General features: G+C 45.3%; 1 protein-coding gene across 1 annotated transcript; it reads right to left on the bottom strand.

Annotated features, from left to right (window-relative positions):
• Positions 1–3,945: 3,945 nt before the first annotated feature.
• On the bottom strand, positions 3,946–18,202 carry LOC103182514 (membrane cofactor protein-like). Its single transcript, XM_042342028.1, has 10 exons — positions 17,763–18,202; positions 14,256–14,444; positions 13,702–13,798; positions 13,066–13,139; positions 12,635–12,817; positions 11,974–12,159; positions 11,450–11,638; positions 9,685–9,762; positions 8,860–8,889; positions 3,946–5,613 (listed from the first exon to the last, which is right to left on the bottom strand). Exons 1-10 carry the CDS (start codon positions 17,830–17,832, stop codon positions 5,564–5,566), a joined length of 1,146 nt encoding a protein of 381 aa, XP_042197962.1. The 5' UTR covers positions 17,833–18,202; the 3' UTR covers positions 3,946–5,563.
• Positions 18,203–19,169: the final 967 nt, after the last annotated feature.

Genomic DNA, 19,169 nt, shown 5'->3' with positions numbered 1-19,169 from the left:
AGTGCTCAATTAGAGGCAGAAAAATTCAGAGATTTACAAAGAATGGTTTATAACACTCTTTGCCTCTGACACACTGTATGTTTGTCGGCAAAATGCCATGAAAACTCAGCACTCTTGCCGACGAATCAGAAGACTGTGGGTTCAAGGTCCTCACAGGATTTTGAGCTTGTGGTCCAGGCTGACCCTCCAATGGGATGCTGGGGAAAGAGCTGGTGGGCTGGGGAGAGAGCTCTGCATTGTCAGAGGCACCGTCCTTCAGATTAAACATTAAACCAGCAGACGTTAAAGATCCCTCAGTACTACTTGAAGAAAAGGGAGTTTCTCCCGGTGTTTCGGCCAACAATTCCCAAGTAAAATTGGTTGTTCACTCCATGGCTGCTCGGGGGGAGGGAGGGGGCACGGCTGGGCTGCCCCAGCAAAGTACCCAGCAACTGCACTTCACAAAATATCACATGAAGCACTTGGAAACGGCTGGGCAAGGCACTGTGTTGAATGCAAGAATTATTACATTACAGTGTGTGAGTGAGGGTGCGGGTGTGAGAGTGTGAGTGAGAGTGTGTGTGAGTGAGTGTTTGATCTTGCACCTTTGGCTATCTCTGAATTCCACCCACTTCTTCCTTGGTGTCCACCATTAACATTGATAAATGCTTCAGGTTTTTTCAGGCGAATATCATCCTGTAAACCGGTGCCACCACTGATTGCTGAGTTGCCTGAGCAGCACTCAAGCCCTTCACCATTTTGAGATTGGCAAAATGAAGGTGCAGTATTATCATATAATCTACAATAATTCTTGCATGTGATGCAAGAGCCGTAACATTCAAAAAAATCTCAATACGAACACGACATATTTCTACGCAATGTATAATAATAATCCTTCCTGACATGCAAGGCGCTATATAAATGTAATTTGTCGTTGTTGTTGCATTTGATCTGGTGCCTTATCAGGCTGTGTGTGAGTGAAGGTGGGGGGAGGTATGGGAGGAGAGCTGTCCTTACCGTTGGCTTGGATCACACAGGCTCCCCACAGCAGCAACGTCAGCACCGCCGTTAGCGGCAAATCTCCCCGCAGCTTCATGGCGAGCGACGACACGTCTCCCCGGCTGTACAGGCTCTCCTCCTCCTCCTCCTCTTCCTCCTCCTCCTCAGCGACAGGTGCGATTCGAGGAGTCAGGCTCCAGGGCCTTTCCGCGCTTCGTGCCTCCTCTCGCTTGCCTTTTTATTATTACAATAACAAATAACAGTAATAATAAATAATCCTTGCATTTGATTGAGAGAGACAGACAGACAGTCTACTCTGTGAAGCGCTTTTGAGTCGGCGAGAGGACGTGAAAAGCGCTATCTCAACTGGAAAGATTATTATTATTGGGGGGGGGGTTGGGGTGGGGGGGATTTGGGGTGTTGATTGGGGGGGTTGGGGTGTTGGGTTGAGTTGGGTGGGTTGGGTTTGGGGGATGTTGGGTTGGGGGGGTGTTGGGTTGGGGGGGGTGTTGGGTTGGGGGGCTGTTGGGTTGGGGGGGGTGTTGGGTGGGTTGGGGGGTGTTGGGTTGGGGGGGTGTTGGGTTGAGTTGGGTGGGTTGAGGGGTGTTGGGTGGGGGGGGTGTTGGGTTGGGGGTGGTTGGGTTGGGGGGTGTTGGGTTGGGGGGGGTGTTGGGTTGGGGGGGGTGTTGGGTGGGGGGGTGTTGGGTTGGGGGGTGTTGGGTTGGGGGGGTGTTGGGTGGGGGGGGTGTTGGGTTGGGGGGTGTTGGGTTGGGGGGGTGTTGGGTGGGGGGTGTTGGGTTGGGGGGTGTTGGGTTGAGTTGGGTGGGTTGAGGGGTGTTGGGTTGGGGGTGGTTGGGTTGGGGGGTGTTGGGTGGGGGGGTGTTGGGGGGGGGGGGTTGGGGGGTGTTGGGTGGGTTGGGGGTGTGGTGGGTTGGGGGGTGTTGGGTGGGGGGGGGGTGGGGGGTGTGGGTGGGTTGGGGGGGTTGGGTGGGGGGTGGTTGGGTGTGGGGGGGGTGTTGGGTGGGGGGGGTGTTGGGTTGGGGGGGTGTGGGTTGGGGGTGTTGGGTTGGGGGGTGTTGGGTTGGGGGGGTGTTGGTTGGGGGGGTGTTGGGTTGGGGGGGTGTTGGGTTGGGGGGGTGTTGGGTTGGGGGGTGTTGGGGGGGGTGTTGGGTGGGGGGGTGTTGGGTGGGGGGGTGTTGGGTGGGGGGGTGTTGGGGGGGGGTGTTGGGTGGGGGGTGTTGGGTGGGGGTTGGGTTGGGGGGGGGGTGTTGGGTTGGGGGGGGTGTTGGGTGGGGGTGTTGGGTGGGGGGTGTTGGGTGGGGGGGTGTTGGGTGGGGGGTGTTGGGTTGGGGGGGTGTTGGGTTGGGGGGGTGTTGGGTGGGGGGGTGTTGGGTGGGGGGGTGTTGGGTGGGGGGGGGGCGGTTGGGGGGGGGTCACCCCCACCAGAAGAGCCTCTCTCTCTCTCTCTCTCTCGGCCCTGTGGTGTTCGCAGTAACTGCCGTCCGCACGTGCGGTTCCCGCGCTTCCACGCCCTCAGGCGGCGGGCGCATGCGCGACACTCGCTCCGCGATTGGCCGGCGCCGGCCGCGCACGCGCACTGCTCCCCTTTCCGCCCGCTCCTCGCCTCTCCTCCCCCCACCAGCCAATGTTGGGCGGGTTCACGCCCAATTGGGCGTTTTTTCTTCTCGTTTGGTCGCTGTACTGTGCGGATTGGGCTACTTTTGGGGCTATTCTTTGGTTGACTTTTAAGCTGCAAACCTGTATTAATTTCCAGCAAATCCTCCCCCGCCCTCTGCCAAATCCGGAGCTGTGCACAAATAAATTGGTCTCGGACTCCATCCACGACCGTTTGTTTGTGGGACTCGGCTGTGCCCGAAGACCTGATGCGGCGCTGCACCAAATGCGATCGAGCGTTTGTGCAACAACGAAGTGGCGCCGGAAAAAAGGAAATCAAACCGAACAAGTTCGCCCTCTTGCACAATAATAATAATCCCAACAATAATAATCCCAATAATAATAATCCTTGCATTCGATATAGCGCCTTAACACGTCTTCCAGGCGTCTCAAAGCACTTCACGGGTACCACAAAGCGTAGTGACTGTGTACGTTGTGGGTGCAGATTATTTCTTCGGGCAGGGCTCTTTCCATCACGCAGCCATGTAACGTAGAAGAAATGAGCACTGCGCATATCAGGATGACTCCCAAAATATATTTACGTCGATTTTAATCTGAATTCGACACGACATACATTTCCTCATCTCTACGCATTAAGTAAGCTACATTTGCAAATCGTAGCTTGCTCGACTCAGAGAGATGAGGAAATGTATGTCCTGTCAAAAAGTTCAGGTTAAAAATCGACATAAATATTTTATGTTGCCTATTGTACAACAGGAAATCGAGCAGAACTATAGGGAAGCTGTAAAAGCAATCTTGGTAAATGTCATATTGCACAATAAAGTGTAAATAAAAAACCTCCTCGCAGGTGTCAAGTCACTGTTTCCACAGACAGGGCACATAAGTAACGACCACGTCAAAACAATGTTTGACGTCAAAGCCCTTTTACCAGCTTAAAAAGGAGCGAGGAATTTTGACTTTTCTTGTATGCAACAAACCCCAAAATCTGATCAAAACGACAATTGCCTTCCTGCCAATGGTGATTATCAACCAAGAGCAGCAGCAAAACGGCAGGCGTGACGACAGTGAAGCAGTCATTTACCAACCCGAGCATTACACTGATGTGACCCACCCTTTCAATTTGCCCTGAGCGTATACAGTATGAAGGGCAATTGATGGTAACTCACCACGTGGTGAATTGAATCGAAGCACAGCTGATCCTACAAACCCATTGCATTTTATTTGAGTTGTTATCCTATTAGTTTTCGTAGTAAGAGTGATTGCACGGCAAGCTAAAAGGGATAAATGTTCTAAATGTAGAAGGTGCATAACCAAAAGAAAGTCAGACTGTACTTTTACATGGAAGATGATTTAATGTTTGCAGATATACAGGAGTTTACCCACAGATTGATTCATAGGAGTAAAAGCACATGATCAAGTTTTCTAACTTGTAAGTGGGTAATTGTCATATTTATATTAAATTGTAATTCATAGAAGAAGTCAAATAATCAAACACAAATTACTAAAATAGTTTTATTAAATTAATTTTTTCATTGTGGTAATTACTACAATGTAAAATTTACAACTTTGCAGTAATAATAATAATAATCCTTGCATTTGATATAGCGCTTTTCACGTCGGGAGGACATCCCAAAGCGCTTCACAGAACACACTGTAAAGTGAATTGACTGTATATTTGTGGGCGAACGCGGCAGCCAATTGCGCACAGCAATGTCCCGCAAACAGTCGTAGATTGAAAATGACCAATTTATTATTGTTTTTGGTTTTGGAGGGATTATTATTAGGCTCTGTGTGGAGTAAGGAAACTTGCCCAAGGTTTCGCCCTCTGCCTGGAATTGAACTCAGGTCTCTTACTTGCAAAGCGAGTGGTCTAACCACTGAGCTACAGGGCTCCACGAGCTACAGGACTCCAGTAATTTATTCAGTGGATACTTATTTTTAAGGAAGCATATTTAAAGTTAAGACCTTATTGAAATATTAAATGTACAGGGTCCATGATTGTGTAATATTAACAATCTGGCAATGATTTTGGTTGAAAGACTAGAGTTGTAAGCATGGTAAACACAATTAGTGTTATAAAATCCATTATAAATGTGATCTTTGGTTGAAGTTACATTAAAATTAAACAATTTTTACTCTAATTAAATTAATTATGCAATAAAGAAAAATAAGATTCCCTCCTGCTGAGCCCCCCCGCCCCCTCGCAACATCACTGCATAGAATCTCAACATGAATCAAATTTCCATATTAATAGACAAAATAACTTTTACACGATTGAATAGAAATCAGTAACACAGAATAACACTGCTTGGTGCAGCACACTCAACTGTAGCCAAACAATAGATAGACTGTTCCATGGCATTCTGAAAATTATAAAACATTATAAAGTACAAATCGGCCAGAGGTTTACTCAGATGCGTAGGAGTGCATTTAGTACTAGTTAGAATTTAGTGGAATCTCACTAACTTTTCCAGTTAAACCCATTTGTTAAAAATGATCAAATTCAGCTGCTGGAATTACAAGACAAAATAAAGTTGCTGTTGGAATTGCAATAAATAAGTAGGTTTTCTTTAACATTCACATGATACCTGAACATTGTTGATAATCCTTCATTTAATAGAATACATCGCTTATAACACTAAATCTCTCAAAAGTGCTTCACAAAGTTTTGGCAAAGTGTAGTGACTATTTGTGGGAAAATGCAGCAGCTGATCTGAACACATCATTGTTCCATAGACAGCCAAGTGAATGACCAGCTTTATCTTAAGGTTTGTTAGCTGGAGCACAGGGTCAACCGCCACACACCCCAATCTCTTTTCAAACAACATCATTTGTTTTAACATCTCATTAGGGCAGTAATCGAGCTGACACAATCACAATGGTGAAAAGTGCATACTTGCATTGCAATAATTTAAAATAGAGTTGGAAAATGTTTCAGATAGACGCTCTATCATAGTATTCTTTCTAGTAGAAGCAATAGTACGAGGAGCAGGTTGTGACCTAAGGAGAAGATGGCAGAAAACAAAATTATAATATGAACTATTAAAATGACCACAAGAACATAATGGAGGATAGTCAGACAGTAATAACTGGAACAGTTTTAAAACTAAATGTTTAGCCAACTTTATTCTTAGTCACCAATATTCTTATTGAAACTACATTTGAGATACAAACACAAGCAACCAATATTTGGCATTAGCGTGCACAAATATTAATTTCACTTAAAAACTTCCAAACTCTGAATTTGTAGTAAAGGGAATAAAAGAAATAAGCGAGGTCTCAACTGACTTTTGTTAAAAAACACTATTTTTTAAGCACTTGAGTGAAAATAGCTCCTTTTTAAAAAACACATATCTGAAAGCTACAAACCAGTTTTTAAAGAGAGATTTTAAAAACACTAGGCCCATCAACAATTTTCCTATTCCTCAGCGAAGACTTGTTCTGCAGACAAAACAAGTTGCATATAAAAATATTGTGTTTGTAGGAAAGCACAAGCGTCCTCTGGGCATGCGCTGTTGTTTTTTGCAAGATATATTCTTTAAGAGAGGTTTTAAAAACTAGAAAGCAGCACGGATTTGAATTGCTCCGCAAGCAATGGATTACATTGCAGGTCAATAAGCTCGAGTTGGAGGTCAAATGGGGCTTTATCAACATCAAATGAGAAAGGTGAGTGACCAAAGACAAGTAATTTTCGATCAAATTGAAATCCTGGAATCGGCGAGAAAATTCAGCATGTAAGTCAAGTAGTGTCAATGTATACTTTTTAAGGCTTTGATCGCAAACAGTAATCTACTGCAAAGTTGGAAAGTGGGCAAATTGCCCGTTTCCTATTCAACGCAATAAAAGAAATAATTTCTTCATAAATGACTTGACACTGCAATACAAATCATTCCCAAAGGCCTCCTTCTGTTGCAGTTTTGAATTCAGTTGATTCATGTGGCCAATGATATCAACGGCAAATACGAAATCAGAGAGCCAATTCGCATCATTCAGCTGTGGGAAATACAAATCTTTTTGTTTCATGTCCAAAAATAAATCAATCTCTGCTCTCACTTCCCAAAATCTTTTCAAGACCTTTCCTAAACGAAGCCATTTTACATTTGTGTGATACTCAAAAACCCCGCCGCCCCGCCACCGGCCCCACCCCGGCGCCACCGGCCCGGCACAGCCCCGCCACCGGCCCCCCAGCCCCCGCCACCGCCAACACCCAACCCCAGCTCCAACCGCCAACTCCGCGGCCTCAAAGCCCCGCCAACACCGGCCTCCAGCAACCAGAGCCGCCGCCGTCAGACGACCCCGGCCCGGCAGCGAGTCATCACACAAATGTAAAATAATATTATTATTATTATTATACAGAACATTCGTGTGCTCGGATTCCAATTCCTTAAGCAGTTACAAATTGCCTGTGGTTTAAGCCTCTTGCTTGAATGTAGTTGATCACTTTCGTAACTATGTCCACGACATTGCTTACTTTTAGAATACTCTTACAGAGGACCTCTTGGTGGATAATGCGGTGCAGAAAAACAATATTCTGTTCTGGATTTGTTTCTTTGACTTAATCTTGAATTTTTTTCGGTAACTCAACATTTTTGCTTGTCAGATTTGGGCTTCCATCGGTGGTTACGTTCACCAATTTTTTCCACTCTTACTGCTAAGTAAATAGAGGCGTATGGAGCAAGGAAATGTTTCTAAGGTTTCACCCCACCGGGAGAATCAAACCCAGGTCCTCTCGTTTGAGAGGCAAATGCTCTAACTACTAAGCTATAGAACTCCACCCTTCAGAGCATATTATAAAGTGGATTATCTGCATATTTGTGGGCAAAGTCAACACAGCAATTGATAGGTGGAGAGAAACTGAACAGAGACCAAAAATTCAGTCTCTGAACATGGCCATAATATTTAAGTCAATCAACCACTTCACCAGAAAGACTATTCAAAACTACAATCGCAAAAGTATACCTTTTTTTAAAAAAAAGTGCAATTAAAGATATTGTTTAGTGGATGCCATTTGGACTTTTTTGGGTTGAGGAATCATAGGAACATTCTCAGCTACTTCAAAACTCTAAAAACGCAACAACATGTGATAAGCAGGATGAAAATTCAATTAAACTGGAATAAATAAAACAAAACCATAAACATTTTTCATAAAAGGACTATGGAGAAAGACTAACACTCGGACAGCAATAAAACAAAAGTTTGTGAGCATAGCTGTAAGGTGAAGCAACTGAAAAAACAACTAGACTGGTTAGTTTAAAAGGGAGNAAAAAAAAGCGATAATTAGGCAGATCAACAACAACAACACTACATTTATTGTCCTCCCTTTCACGTCGGGAGGACATCCCAAAGCGCTGTAACTTTTTTCAACTTTTCTCGCTCCTCAGCTAAGACATCTCTTGTAGACAAAGCAGTGCAAGCAAAATGCTGTACAACAGGTTTACACAATACTCTACAAATATATTGATCCATTCCATAAGTTATTCTAACCCATGGCCTCGTTTTTAACATGCTCTTGCTGATGAAAAATTAAGGGTCACATTAAAGCTCAAAAATGTTGAGATTTCCTTGAATAAATATAATGAACTCTATGAGGAAAGTTTATGGAATGCAACACTAAATGCTAGACTCCAACGAGATATCTCAACTTGCATTACAAAACTAAATGCAATGCAAGTTGAAAGACCTTGTATGAGTCATTGAACGGTCCAAGTAAAGTTTTGAAAGCTCAGAGAAGAAATGATGCAGTTATGCAAACAGATATACAATGAAAAATCTCACCCCCTCCTTCCATCTAAAGCAACAAAGGCATATTATCCCATTCACAGCAATGGACAATGAAACACAGATCAATTCATAAATGAAGAAATAGTACAAATGATGTACACAACATGCGCAAAACATGCACATTTTATGGGTAGTATATCTGAACATCACCCTACGTGAAGGGTGTTAAAAATGCAAGTTGTTGCGGTAAATAAGATAATTCAGTCATTCACCTGGGAGGACTGGGTGCCATAGGATTGCAGCTCAGGAGCTACTGGAACTTTGGCACGGGCTTGCCTGGACTGGATGTTTGGCAGGTTACCTCCTGATACTCCCAAGAAGTCAATCGTGAACGACCATTTGGAAGACACCTGGACGAGACTTTGAACCCAAAGCCATGAACCCACAACTTTCAGATCGGGAGTCGAGAGTGAAACCAACAGAGCCAGAATAACACTTACCATAAATAAAGATAGCTTAACTTACCATAAATAAAGGATCGGTCGATGTGTGATGCTGCAATCAAAGAAAATAAAAATTAGTTGATCATGGAAGAAAAACAGTGTTTGGCTGATTACATGCAACTTAAAAGAATCAGAAAGCTTCACTTGACACTCCTCCTTGCTCTACCTCCACTTCTCTCACACAGATGTTATTTTAAATAAGTAGTAATAGTGCACCAAATGCACTTATGACATTTGGCTACAAATTTATTCTTTCATGGAGATGACAAATGCTGCACCATGCTGAAAGAAAAGTCAGCCATTTGTACAAACACAACCAAATGGTTAATGAAGTTGGGGCTTATTTATGATCGAACATTTTCTGATACATTAAAGACTGAAAACGAAAATAATTTAAATTAACTAGCAGCTCCTTAGCCATCAATGAATTGTGGTGCATTTCCATAGTCCGACCATCCCTCTACAACTTCCTTCAATTCTCTAGTGATCATCTTAAAATTTGTGCCCTCTTATTCCACCGAACAATCGGTGGAAATAATTATTTACCATTACAATCTTCCTGAAGATAACTATTAAGACACCTTAACCTTCTTAAATTGTAAAAGTTTATTTTTAAAAAAAGCCCGAACTTCAAAACCCTTCATTGTTGATGTACCTCATCACTGGAATAATTCTAGTGAATCAAGAAGAGATTTCTCTTCCCTTCTCTTGGTCGTAAATCAAGACCATGGTTGTACTGCACCACATCATAAGCAGAACTTCAATTAAAGTAGGCTTAAATTTAAGAATGCGGTGATCAAATTTGCATTAAAAACACCAACTTGAAATGCAACAGTTGCACACTCACTGCTTTCACTTGTTGGATGAGGACTCGTTTTTGCCTCAGCTCCGCCAGGAACGGTCACAGGAGGAGTACTTCTTGCTTCTATGCATATAAACATGGTATACATGTAAACACAACCTCATTCATCACAAGGCAAGGCAAAAAAGCATAATATGACAACCTTGACAATCCCCAAATAAAGAAGTTGCAATTCTTCCTGTGAAACTGAACTTTGTTTGGATTGTTTTTCTTTATTAAAAAACTGTAAAAGCAGTGAAGATTGCGCAAGATATTTTTCTTATTCAAGTTATAGTGACATTCTCACAGAATATACGGGGACTAAGGATACCAGGTTTAACTCCTGCATGCAAATAATTAATGCAACCATCCCACAGAGTATAATCCGGGAGTAGTCCTGCATTATTTGAATGCAACAGCAAGGAACTAGGCTCACAGGTAAAATAAAAATCAGGAAATGCTTTTGTCACTTGCTATATTCCCACTTAAGCTGCCACAAAATATTTTTACAACATCAAAAATCTACATGTAACAGTATTTCCTTTCCTTTAGACATGATCCGTACGCTTGTGAAAACAAAAGTTGCAGCTTTGCACAAACAGGTTATTCTGCATCGTAATGCATAAAGGTAATACCTGCACATGGAATTGAAAAACTGATTAAACTCTCAATAAATGTGACCATTCTAAAAAACACAGAACTTGGTAATTTAGTGATAGAAATATGCTACTGGTGGAGGTAGCAGAATCACAAGTCGTGGTATCGTTTGCAGCTTGGAAAGAAAAAAAAATCAGTTGCATAAATTGTGCCATGAACTCAGTGGAATAATAACACCAAACTAAACTCTGGTACAACAGTCCACAAACCCAATCAACATTTAAACATATGATGTCCTGAAGAGGTAGACATCAACAGAATAAATGCAGGTTTGGGCAGAATTGCTGCTTCCACACTCCTCCCCCCCTTTCTTTGATTCTGTAGAAACCCATAATTTTTGAGAGAAAGCAGAAAATAATACAGAAGACACAAAAACATTGAATAGGACAGGCAAAATGTGAAGTAAATGTACTGCCTAACATCACTATTGGATTGTGATGATTGGGTTTTTTGTTGGGAAGTCTTCAATTCTAACTTTCGTAACAGCACAGAAGTAGAGCTAAAGAGTCATAACAAAACAGTGAGAGAGAGAAAGAAAATGGGGCTCTTTTGCAGATTGCAAAAAGACAAAAAGTGTTTGCATAGAATAATACAGCAGGGCCAAAGTTCCACTCCGCAGCATAAACAGTTCGTGCCAGTGTTTTATAACCCCATGTGCTCCACCCCTACCTTCTCCTTCATCAACAACCACCGTATCACGTTCTTTAAATTTAAACTAGTTTGTGATCATTCTATTGTTAAAGCGATAAAACATTTAGGAAAGTTCAAATAAGTACAAATAAGTAAGTTCAAATAGTCTCAAATAAGTACATCAACCACTTCAACAGAGACTCACATATCATTAGTAATAACAGTGGTTGGCAGACATCTACAGCAGATCAAGGGATGGTGGAATTGGACTCCCCCACTCGCCACGAGCAATTCATGTGGGAAAACAATTAGAGATGATCAAGGTTCAGCTATGGCTGAACAACCTCCCCAAACTCACTGTGACAGAATCTGACTTAAAATAGTGGTATTGCAGAAAATGGAACTGTACATAAACATCTGCTGTTTCCTGCAGAACAGGTGTCAACAGAGCTGAAAGGAAAAAGATAAGATACTTATCAGTTACCTTCACAAACGGTCTCAATCGCTGTCCATGATGAATTAGCCTGGCAAATGATAAATGCGGCTTTTCCTTCAGCCAAGCTGAAACCTTCGTTGCACCTGTAATCAATTCTCGTACCCACAGGAAATGAGGTCTGAGTAAGATTAGTAACTGGAAATCCATTCTTCAATCTTGGGGGTTCACCACATTCACCTTTTTTGAAACAAATTATAGTTTCAACCATATTTCAACACGATTTTTCCAGTCACATCAAAACATTCCTCAATTAGGAAGACTTGGTATAAGACCTGGTTTACCCTCATAAGTCATCAATCCAAACGTTTGTTTAGTGCACAATCAGAGGCAGCAAAATTCAAACAGAGAATTACAAAGAGTGGCTGACAACACTCCTTGCCTCTGACATACTGTATATTTATCAAGTTCTTTAAATTTAAACTAGTTTGTGATCATTCTATTGTTAAAGCGATAAAACATTTAGGAAAGTTCAGGTTCTCTTACGTCCTTACATTGAAGAAAAGCTATGTTACCTGGAATGCATAGAGGTGCTGGCGGAAATGTACTATTTTCTCGACATTCAATGGTATCTTTGCCAACCATTTCAAAACCTTCATCGCATTTGTAGATAATCGTCTGACGATACTCGTACGTGGGTCCAAATCCTGCTATTATGCTTCCATTTTTGATTGGAGGATCGGGACGAACACATTGAACAACTATCAAAAGAGTAGTGCCTTACTTTATTTTGAGCCAAGGACAAGTTGGTTTCAGAAGGAAAAATATTGCAAGTAAATTCACCAAATTGGGCATATCCAATTACAGTAAGAAGCTCCATGAAAAATAAACGTCAATAAACCAACAATTGCTATTCTAACACTGTTGCTTCTCCATAACAGTAGGTTTATTCTGATTTACTCAACAACAAGATTCCATGTGGAGAGCGCCTTTCACGTCAGGAGGACATCCCAAGGCTTATTTATGTTTTATTTCTTATTTACTCAGAATACCCAGAAATAGGCAAATTAAAATGATGACTACAATGGAAATGAAAAGAAAATCCTTCATATTTAGAGCATCTCACATATGGTTAGATGACCAGCTGTTTGAGAGCAGAATTGCATAAAGTAACATGTATATTTTGAACTTCCCAACGTCAGCAGAAATGGCTATTTCCAATCCTATAATCAGTACCTTTGCATTTTGGAGGAATATCACTCCATGTACCATTCGCCCGGCAATAAATTGTGTTTTCACCAATCAATGTATATGTAGGACTACATGTAAACGTTGCTGCATTTTCATATTCCCAGTTAGCTTCAGGTGGTGATGGAGTTTGTCCATTTTCAATTGGTGGAAGATCATCACACGTCACAGCTGGGGGAAAATAATTCAGCAATGACTGATCTCCAGTTAGAAGTTAGAATTCAATTTCCACATTCCATAAACCAGTTTGATAATGATTAAGGAACTATATCAAATAATCCTGTGCTGTTATATTGGAAATATTTATGGAAATCAAATGAAACAAACATTCCAGATTTATAAATTCATTAAACGTTGTTCATTTGTTTGGTATGAAAAAACATTTCAGCTGCTGCAAGGAATATGGAAACATAACTCACGATCACAGACTGGGGTTCTGCCATCCCAACCGCCTGCTACACAATTTTGGGTATCTTCACCAACCAAATTGTATCTAAAGAAAAGGAGAAGGTATTTACGAGAAATCAAAGCTGTAATAGTTGCCTCTTAGGAAGCAGGCAAAGTTATATTTTTAAGTTCACTATACAAGACCTGTATTACAAACAGAGAAGCAGTCTTGTTGTTCCACTCTTAACCCCCTCACCCACCACACCTTCTGATTGGCTTGCAGAGAGGTAAGCAGCTTAAAGGCTAAGGCCAATCGACTGACAACTGGGCTCCTACTTACTGCGAGGTAAACAAAGACGTGTGGAGTAAGGAAACTTGCCCAACATTTTGCCCCACCCGGGAATCAAACCTGAGTCCTCTCACTTACGAGCTGAGTGCACTAACCACTTCGCTACAGGACTCCAAATCTGACCAACCTTTATAACAGAAACCAAGTTAAGATCTTGATTTTAGTTCTGTTCCTCTTCCAATTTAACCTTTTTGAGCCACGTTTTCTGATCAACACCCTGAACTGTAATAAACCCATGAAATTGCAGGGACCAGTGACGCTCATCGTGTAAGGAGCTTTTTTTGCAGCAGAGTAGTGAGGACCAGGGGTGAATACTCACCCTTCATTACAATAATATGTAACTATGCCTCCAAAAACAACAGATGTTGTATTATAATATCCATTCTCAAGATCTGGCGGTGCACCACAGCTTTTTGCTTCATAGAAAATAAATAAGAAACAAAAGTGAGATTTCAATGCAATTCAATTCAGAGAAAAGCAATACAAAAGAAACCACACAACTTGCAAAATTCCAGTTAGTCATCACGATTCCTGAAATCTAGTCTCAAATAAGTACATCAACCACTTCAACGGAGACTCACATATCATTAGTAGTAACAGTGGAAGCTGGTTGGCGGACATCTCCAGCAGATCAACAGATGGTGGAATTGGACCCCCCTTCTCGCCATGAGCAATTCATGTGGGAGAACAATTAGAGATGATCAAGGTTCAGCTATGGCTGAACAACCTCCCCAAACTCACTGTGACAGAATCTCGCTTAAAATAGTGGTATTGCAGAAAATGGAACTGTACATAAACATCTGCCGTTTTCTGCAGAACAGTGTCAACAGAGCTGAAAACTTAGAGGAAAAAAATAAGATACTTATCAGTTACCTTCACAAACGGTCTCAATCGCTGTCCATGATGAATTAGCCTGGCAAGTGATAAATGGGGATTTTCCTTCAGCCAAGCTGAAACCTTCGTTACACCTGTAACGAATTCTCGTACCCACAGGAAATGAGGTCTGAGTAAGATCAGTAACTGGAAATCCATTCTTCAATCTTGGGGGTTCACCACAATCACCTTTTTTGAAACAAATTATAGATTCAACCATATTTCAACACGATTCTTCCAGTCACATCAAAACATCCCTCAATTAGGAAGACTTGGTATAAGACCTGGTTTACCCTCATAAGTCATCAATCCAAACGTTTGTTTAGTGCACAATTAGAGGCAGAAAAATTCAGAGAATTACAAAGAATGGTTTATAATAATAATACTCGCATTTGATGTAGCGCTTTTCACGTCGGGAGGACGTCCCAAAGCGCTTCACAGAACACACTGTAAAGTGAATTGACTGTATATTTGTGGGCGAACGCGGCAGCCAATTGCGCACAGCAATGTCCCACAAACAGTCGTAGATTGAAAATGACCAATTTAATATTGTTTTTGGTTTTGGAGGGATTATTATTAGGCTCTGTGTGGAGTAAGGAAACTTGCCCAAGGTTTCGCCCTCTGCCGGGAATTGAACTCAGGTCTCTCACTTGCAAAGCGAGTGCTCTAACTACTGAGCTACAGGACTCAATATAACACTCTTTGCCTCTGACACACTGTATGTTTGTCGGCAAAATGCCATGAAAACTCAGCACTCTTGCCTACGAGTCAGAAGACTGTGGGTTCAAGGTCCACACAGGATTTTGAGCTTGTGGTCCAGGCTGACCCTCCAATGGGATGCTGGGAAAGGGCTGGTGGGCTGGGGAGAGAGCTCTGCATTGTCAGAGGCACCGTCCTTCAGATTAAACATTAAACCAGCAGACGTTAAAGATCCCTCAGTACTACTTGAAGAAAAGGGAGTTTCTCCCGGTGTCTTGGCCAACAATTCCCAAGTAAAATTGGTTGTTCACGCCATGGCTGCTCGGGGGGAGGGAGGGGGCACGGCTGGGCTGCCCCAGCAAAGTACCCAGCAACTGCACTTCACAATATATCACATGAAGCACTTGGAAACGGCTGGGCAAGGCACTGTGTTGAATGCAAGAATTATTACATTACAGTGTGTGAGTGAGGGTGCGTGTGTGAGAGTGTGTGAGTGAGAGTGTGAGAGAGTCTGAGAGTTAGTGAGTGTGTTAGTGAGTGTGAGTGTGTTAGTGAGTGTGAGTGTGTTAGTGAGTGTGAGTGTGTTAGTGAGTGTGAGTGTGTTAGTGAGTGTGAGCGAGTGTTAGTGAGTGTGAGAGTGAGTGTGTTAGTGAGTGTGAGAGAGTGTTAGTGAGTGTGAGAGTGAGTGAGTCTGTTAGTGAGTGTGAGAGTGTGAGTGTTAGTGAGTGTGTCAGTGTGAGAGTGTTAGTGAGTGTGAGAGTATGTTAGAGAGTGTGAGTGAGTGTGTTAGTGAGTGTGAGTGAGTGTTAGTGAGTGTGAGTGTGTTAGTGAGTGTGAGAGTGAGTGAGTGAGTGTGTCAGTGAGTGTGAGTGAGTGTGTCAGTGAGTGTGAGAGAGTATGTTAGTGAGTGTGAGAGTGTGAGTGTGTTAGTGAGTGAGAGAGTATGTTAGTGAGTGTGAGAGTGTGAGAGTTAGTGAGTGAGTGTATTAGTGAGTGTGTGAGAGTGTGAGTGAGTGTGTGCGTCAGTGTGAGAGAGTGAGTGATTGTTTCAGTGAGTATGTGTGTGTGTGTTTGGGGTGTGGGTGTGTGTGAGTGTGTTTGGGGGTGTGGGTGTGTGTGAGTGTGTTTGGGGGGTGTGGGTGTGTGTGAGTGTGTTTGGGGGTTGTGGGTGTGCTTGGGGGGGTGTGTGGGTGTGTATGAGTGTGTTTGGGGGTTGGTGTGTGTTGGGGGGGGGCTGTGGGTGAGTGTGTTTGGGGTGTGTGTGTGAGTGTGTTTGGGGTGTGGGTGTGTGTGTTTGGGGGGGGGGGGGTGGTGTGTTTTGGGGTGTGTGTGTGTGTTTGGGGGGGTGTGTGGGTGTGTGTGTGTTTGGGGGGGGGTGTGGGTGTGTGTGAGTGTGTTTGGGGGGGTGTGGGTGTGTGTGAGTGTGTTTGGGGGGTGTGTGTGAGTGTGTTTGGGGTGTGTGTGTGAGTGTGTTTGGGGGTGTGGGTGTTTGGGGGGGGGGGGGGGTGTGTGAGTGTTTTGGGGGGGTGAGGGTGTGTGTGAGTGTGTTTGGGGGGTGTGTGGAGTGTGTTTTGGGGGGTGTGGGTGTTTGGGGGGTGGGGGGGTGTGTGAGTGTGTTTGGGGGGGGTGGGTGTGTGTGAGTGTGTTTGGGGGGTGTGGGTGTGTGTTTGGGGGGGTGTGGTGAGTGTGTTTGGGGGGTGTGGGTGTGTGTGTGTGTGTTTGGGGGGTGTGGGTGTGTGTGTTTGGGGGTGTGTGAGTGTGTTTGTGGTGTGTGTGTGTATGGGGGGGTGTGGGTGGTGTGTGTGTTTGGGGGGTGTGGTGTGTGGTTTGGGGGGGGTGTGAGTGTGTTTGGGGGTGTGTGTGTGTTTGGGGGGGGGTGTGTGTTTGTGGGGTGTGGGTGTGTGTGAGTGTGTTTGGGTGTGTGTGAGTGTGTGTTTGGGTGTGTGTGAGTGTGTTTGGGTGTGTGTGAGTGTGTTTGGGGGTGTGGGTGTGTGTGTGTGTTGGGGGGTGGGTGTGTGTGTGTGTGTGTTGGGGGGTGTGTGTGTGTGTGTTGGGGTGTTGGGTGTGTGTGAGTGGTGTTTGGTGGGTGTGGGTGTGTGTGTTTGGGGGTGTGGTGTGTGTGAGTGTGTTTGGGGGTGTGGTGGTGTGTTTGGGGGGGGTGTGGTGTGTGTGAGTGTGTTTGGGGGTGTGGGTGTGTGTGAGTGTGTTTGGGGGTGTGTGGGTGTGTGTGAGTGTGTTTGGGGGGTGTGGGTTGTGTGTTTGGGGGGGGTGTGGGTGTGTGTGAGTGTGTTTGGGGTGGTGTGGGTGTGTGTGTTTGGGGGGGTGTGGGTGTGTTGTGAGTGTGTTTGGGGGTGTGTGTTTGGGTGTGTGTGAGTGTGTTTGGGTGTGTGTGAGTGTGTTCGGGTGTGTGTGAGTGTGTTTGGGTGTGTGTGTGAGTGTGTTTGGGTGTGTGTGGGGTTGGGGGTGTGTGTGGGGTGTGTGTGAGTGGTGTTGGGGGGTGGTGTGGGTTTGGGGTGGTTGGGTGTGTGTGAGTGTGTTTGGGGGGGGGGTGTGGGTGTGTGTGTGTTTGGGGGTGTGTGTGGGTGTGTGTGAGTGTGTTTGGGGGGTGTGGGTGTGTGTGTGTGTGTTTGGGGGGTGTGGATGTGTGTGTTTGGGGGTGTGTGTGGGTGTGTGTGAGTGTGTTTGGGGGGTGTGTGTGAGTGTGTTTGGGGGTGTGTGTGGGTGTGTGTGAGTGTGTTTGGGGGTGTGTGTGGGTGTGTGTGAGTGTGTTTGGGGGGGTGGGTGTGTGGGGGTTAAAGCCGTCCTTACCCCTGACCAGAATCGCACAGACTCCGCACAGCAGCCACGCAGTTACCAGCAAACCTCTCCGCAGCTTCATGGCGACCGCCCGCCCGACCGACAGGTGAGACACACGACGGACAAACGGACTCGATATGGATATCGATATATATTGCCCCCAAATCGATATCGATTCCACTCAGACGGTTCCGCAACGACCCCTCGCGCTTTATCGACGGTTGGGGGGGTGGGGGGTGGGAATAAGTGTCGCTTCTTTTTTCTTCTCCTCAAATAAATTCTCCTCAAATAAATTCTCCTCAAATAAATTCTCCTCAAATAAATTTTCCTCAAATAAATTCAGCCTCAGTCTCCCTCGTCACCGCCACTCTCCTCTCCTCCCTCCCGGCGCATTGCTATATAGATGTGAACTGACCTGAGCCGCACCTGCATCACCGCCCCCTCCCCCTCTCCCCCCCGCGGGCCGCCACGCGCCCAACCGTCACTCGGCTTCCCGCCCCTTCTCCGCTTCCTGCAACTGCGCACGCGCGCTCCCCTCCGCCCTCCCTCCCTCCCTCGCTTCCCTCATCCCCCCCTCACCTCCACTTCTCCCCCCCACCCTCTCCATCTCCCCCTCTCCATCTCCCTCCTCCCCCCCTTCTCTCCATCTCCCCCCTCTCCTCCCTCCTCTCCATCTCCCCTCCTCCCCCTTCTCTCCATCTCCCCCTCTCCTCCCCCTCTCCATCTCCCCTCCTCCCCCCTTCTCTCCATCTCCCCTCCTCTCCATCTCTCCTCCTCCCCCCTTCTCTCCATCTCCCCTCCCCCCCATCTCTCCATCTCTCCTCCTCCCCCCTCTCTCCATCTCCCCTCCTCTCCATCTCCCCTCCATCTCCCTCCTCTCTCTCTCCCTCCTCCCTCCTCTCCATCTCCCCTCCTCCCCCCTTCTCTCCATCTCCCCTCCACCCCCCCATCTCTCCATCTCCCCTCCTCTCCATCTCCCTCCTCCCTTCTCTCCATCTCCCCTCCTCCCCCCATCTCTCCATCTCCCTCTCCATCTCCCTCTCCATCTCCCTCTCCATCTCCCTCCTCTCCCACTCCCTCCCCTCCTCCTCACCACTCCATCTCCCCTCCTCTCCACTCCATCTCCCCTCCTCCATCTCCCACTCCATCTCCCCTCCTCCATCTCCCCCTCCATCTCCCCTCCTCCTCCCACTCCATCTCCCCTCCTCCCCCCCACTCCATCTCCCCTCCTCCCCCACTCCATCTCCCCTCACCACTCCATCTCCCCTCCATCTCCCCTCCATCTCCCCTCCTCCATCTCCCCCTCCATCTCCCCTCCTCCTCCCCACTCCATCTCCCCTCCTCCATCTCCCCTCCTCCGCCCCCACTCCATCTCCCCCTCCATCTCCCCCTCCATCTCCCAGCAAGTTGTTGTTGTAG

This window comes from Callorhinchus milii, unplaced genomic scaffold (genome assembly GCF_018977255.1).
Source record: "Callorhinchus milii isolate IMCB2004 unplaced genomic scaffold, IMCB_Cmil_1.0 Scaffold19, whole genome shotgun sequence".
Classification (NCBI taxonomy): domain Eukaryota; kingdom Metazoa; phylum Chordata; class Chondrichthyes; order Chimaeriformes; family Callorhinchidae; genus Callorhinchus; species Callorhinchus milii.
This window is presented reverse-complemented; position numbering and strand designations above follow the sequence as displayed.